The sequence below is a fragment of the Anoplophora glabripennis genome, unplaced genomic scaffold (assembly GCF_000390285.2).
Source record: "Anoplophora glabripennis isolate ALB-LARVAE unplaced genomic scaffold, Agla_2.0 scaffold3413, whole genome shotgun sequence".
Classification (NCBI taxonomy): domain Eukaryota; kingdom Metazoa; phylum Arthropoda; class Insecta; order Coleoptera; family Cerambycidae; genus Anoplophora; species Anoplophora glabripennis.
Window position 1 is genome coordinate 4,811 of NW_019419488.1, and position 3,652 is coordinate 8,462.

At 41.6% G+C, this 3,652-nt stretch overlaps 1 protein-coding gene across 1 annotated transcript; it reads left to right on the plus strand.

Annotated features, from left to right (window-relative positions):
• Positions 1 to 217: 217 nt before the first annotated feature.
• LOC111692778 lies at positions 218 to 793 on the plus strand. Its single transcript, XM_023456894.1, has one exon. It carries the CDS (start codon positions 218 to 220, stop codon positions 791 to 793), a length of 576 nt encoding a protein of 191 aa, XP_023312662.1.
• Positions 794 to 3,652: the final 2,859 nt, after the last annotated feature.

Genomic DNA, 3,652 nt, shown 5'->3' on the forward strand with positions numbered 1-3,652 from the left:
GGCGGTAGCCGAGAGTGTACGTGATGACCATAATGAATCAATTCGGCGCCGATCTCAACAGCTTGGCTTGTCGTATGCAACAACTTGGCGTATTTTACGTAAGGATCTTGGTTTGAAAGCATACAAAATTCAACTCATTCAAGAATTGAAGCCGGCTGACCTTCCAAATCGTCACCGTTTCAGTCTTTGGGCTCTTGAACAGCTTGAAGAAGATCCAATGTTTTCGACCAAAATTTTGTTCAGCGATGAGGCCCATTTCTGGCTTAATGGCTATGTTAATAAACAAAATTGCCGTATTTGGGATGAAGAACAACCCGAAGAACTTCAAGAGCTGCCATTACATCCAGACAAAACAACGGTTTGGTGTGGTTTATGGGCTGGTGGAATCATCGGTCCATATTTTTTTAAAAATGAGGCCGGCAGGAACGTAACTGTGAATGGCGCCCGTTATCGCGCCATGCTAACGGACTATTTGCTGCCTGAAATTGAAGCCCGTAATCTCGATGACATTTGGTTCCAACAAGACGGCGCCACTTGCCATACAGCCCGTGCAACCATGGCTTTATTGCGAGAACAATTCGATGAACAGTTAATTTCACGATTTGGACCAGTGAATTGGCCTCCTAGATCATGTGACATCACACCTCTAGACTTTTTCCTTTGGGGCTACGTGAAGTCCAAAGTCTATATGGATAAGCCGAATACGATTGAGGAATTGGAAGCCAACATTACTCGGGTCATTCGTCAAATTCCACTCGAAATGCTCGAANGATATAACCCGTGGAAAGCCTAATAGCAGCAGTATAAGGCTGAGGGTTACTTTCGATATGCAGCAGATAATAATCTCTCTCAACGGAAAAATAAAAGTATTTTATTGAAAACAAAGTTTGTGAAAAAGAAGTGTTGTCGGGGCGAGCGTTCGCAGGAGAGTCGTCGTAGTGTGGAGTCCCTCGCAGGTTTAAGTATCTGGTCCATGGCGCCAATCTGCCGTAGTCCTCTTCCAGGAACCATATCCCGCGTTGCACATTGTTTCTTGTCGCTTGCAACGATTAGGCCGTCCGGCGTCAGGCTGGCGCTCTTGACGTAATATTTAAAATGGATCACTTGCAGACATGTGTACCCACACAGCCCCCTGCCAGTATGGATGCCATTACGGAACCTGCAGCCGGTCAGGGAAACGAACCCTTCTACCAGACCTCATGGTATTTCCCCTGGGCGTGGTCGGTACGTATAATGGAGCAGAAGTTGATGGGAGGCTATTGTCCTCGTCTCTGGTACCTGTCGCGTCATTCAAACAATACGCAGGTTTGCCTCTGTCTATGGATATTTTAACTTCGCGACCAAACACTAGTACCGTGAATGTTTTTCGTCGCGTTTGATCACTGTAAACGGACCATCATATGGAGTCTATAGTTAAGTTTTAACGCTGTCCGCACGCACAAAAACATGCTGCTGCCAAGTCTTTAATAACGAATGGCGTCTTCTCACCATGGCGTTTAACTGCGGCTGGACGTAAGCTCTCCATATGACGTGTGAGGTCCTTAACAAAATTCGCCATGCCATTTTCTGCGGGGTGATATGCAGTGGTTCGGAGATGAGTCGTACCTAGTAAATTATTCAGACGTCTGCATATGTGCGATTCGAACTGTCGACCAGGATCCGTTGTTATTGGCAGGGATGATCCAAATCTGCATTTTCAATTAGCATATAAAGCGCGAGTTAAAGTTTCTACCTCCTGGTTCTCTAACAGGATTGCTTCTGGCCACCTGGTGAATTTCTTCATTGCCGCATACAATGGTCCGTTTACAACTATCAAACGCGACGACAAAATATTCACGGTGCTAGTGCCTGGTCGCGAAGTTAAAGTGTCCATAGACAGAGTCAAATCTGCGTATTGTTTGAATGACGCGACAGATACCAGGGACGAGGACAATAGCCTCCCATCAACTTTCCCACAAAGTTTCTTTCAAAGACCGCCCGTGGCCTTTTGTAATTGCCTATCAGTATAGGTATCAGCTTAATTCGCCATCACACAGTACCCCCAAGAAATTTTTCCATTCATGACCTCTGAAGGGTTTTGTTCAAGACAATAGGCTTACTAAAGTTCATTATCTTCCGATTTAGTATAGGTTAACTCTTAATCACTGTGATATACGTCAGTTCTAAATCATACTTAGGGCCCACTAATTACGCTTGGTTATTTTCCGGAAAGTATAACTTTATTTGTGTAGGCCTGCATAAAAATTGAGCCCCTAGAAAAGACCGTAGAGCACGAACCACCACAGCAGTGGAGAAAGTCTTCCAGTCTTCCAGTATAGTCTTAACCGTGGTCTCATTGAAGGTAGTGCAGTGAAATACCCTCTGAATAGGAAATGTTATTAAATGTTCCAGATATATCCAAGAAGGCCCCGACAGCTAGTGTTTTCAATTTTGTATACTAAAACATGCACTGCCGTTTCTATAAGATTGATAGGCGGGCTGTGTGTGTACTGTGAAGTAGCATGCCTTTATCACTCTGTCTTACAAAGATAAAGACAAAGGAATACGAGTCTGATGACCTTAGCCTCGTTGTAGGAAGTCCGATCTACATTGGGAATGAAAATTACTCTTGCCAGTTGATGGATATTTCGAATCATGTTATACCTTTGAATGCAGAAAAAGTGTGAATCGTCTATTTAATTTTCTCTTTTTTCTCTTCAACAACAACCTTAGAGGTTCCCTTCCAATACAAAGCTGAAGCCCGTATATGCAGATATACCTACATGGATGATATTCGTCATTATTTAAAATGGATCCAGGAAAATGATAGTTAATAAGACTTCCTAACGATCCTTGACGACACATGATGCATGTACCACCTGGAAGCTTGAGAGATTATATCTTGGATTTGTGATTTATTTTCATTATTTTCTAAATTTTCAAAGAATCAGGAAGGTATTCACTGCTTTCACAGAATTACATTTGCCGTTCGCCCTATTGAACGACGTTCTTAAACTGACGTTAACCTCTTTTGTATTGGCCCCAATGAATGTCTCGTTTTGTAAACATAAACCTGTGTTACATTTCGTTGCGAGAGTTCCAACAGCGGATACTCAAGACCTAATCGGACAACTTTGTCCATATGCAAAAACTGTTGCCCACTATTGTGCTCTGCTTTATCTGAGAGGTTATGCAGTGCCTTGAGCTAGATTCGGATATCTCAAAAATGATCTCTTCATAGGAACCTCAGTTCATTAGTTTCTACGTTCATCTCCAGACCGAAGCTGATGTGATGATAATGAACGCGGACACTATTTACAATATATGCTTGTCTCTGACTCAGCGTGTAACCTTATACTATGAAAATGTCGATAAGTCACAGCACAGCAGTCAGCAAGGTTCATAACAATGAATAATTTTTCAGAAAAATTAAAATAAATTGTTTCACCTGTAAACTTATTATTTGGTACACGTTTTGTAAGCTAGCTGAGTAGTTTACCACAATATTAATAGTTAGAAATCTTATCTGTAGTGTTAGATATTTTTTACATTCCAAGATTTCTCGTATCGAAGAACATTGTTTGACTTCATTTTATAAAAATTAAAAAACAAAGTGAATTTGTTTGTATTAGCTTAATATACTGACAATAAAGTAAAAGCATATCATTAATTT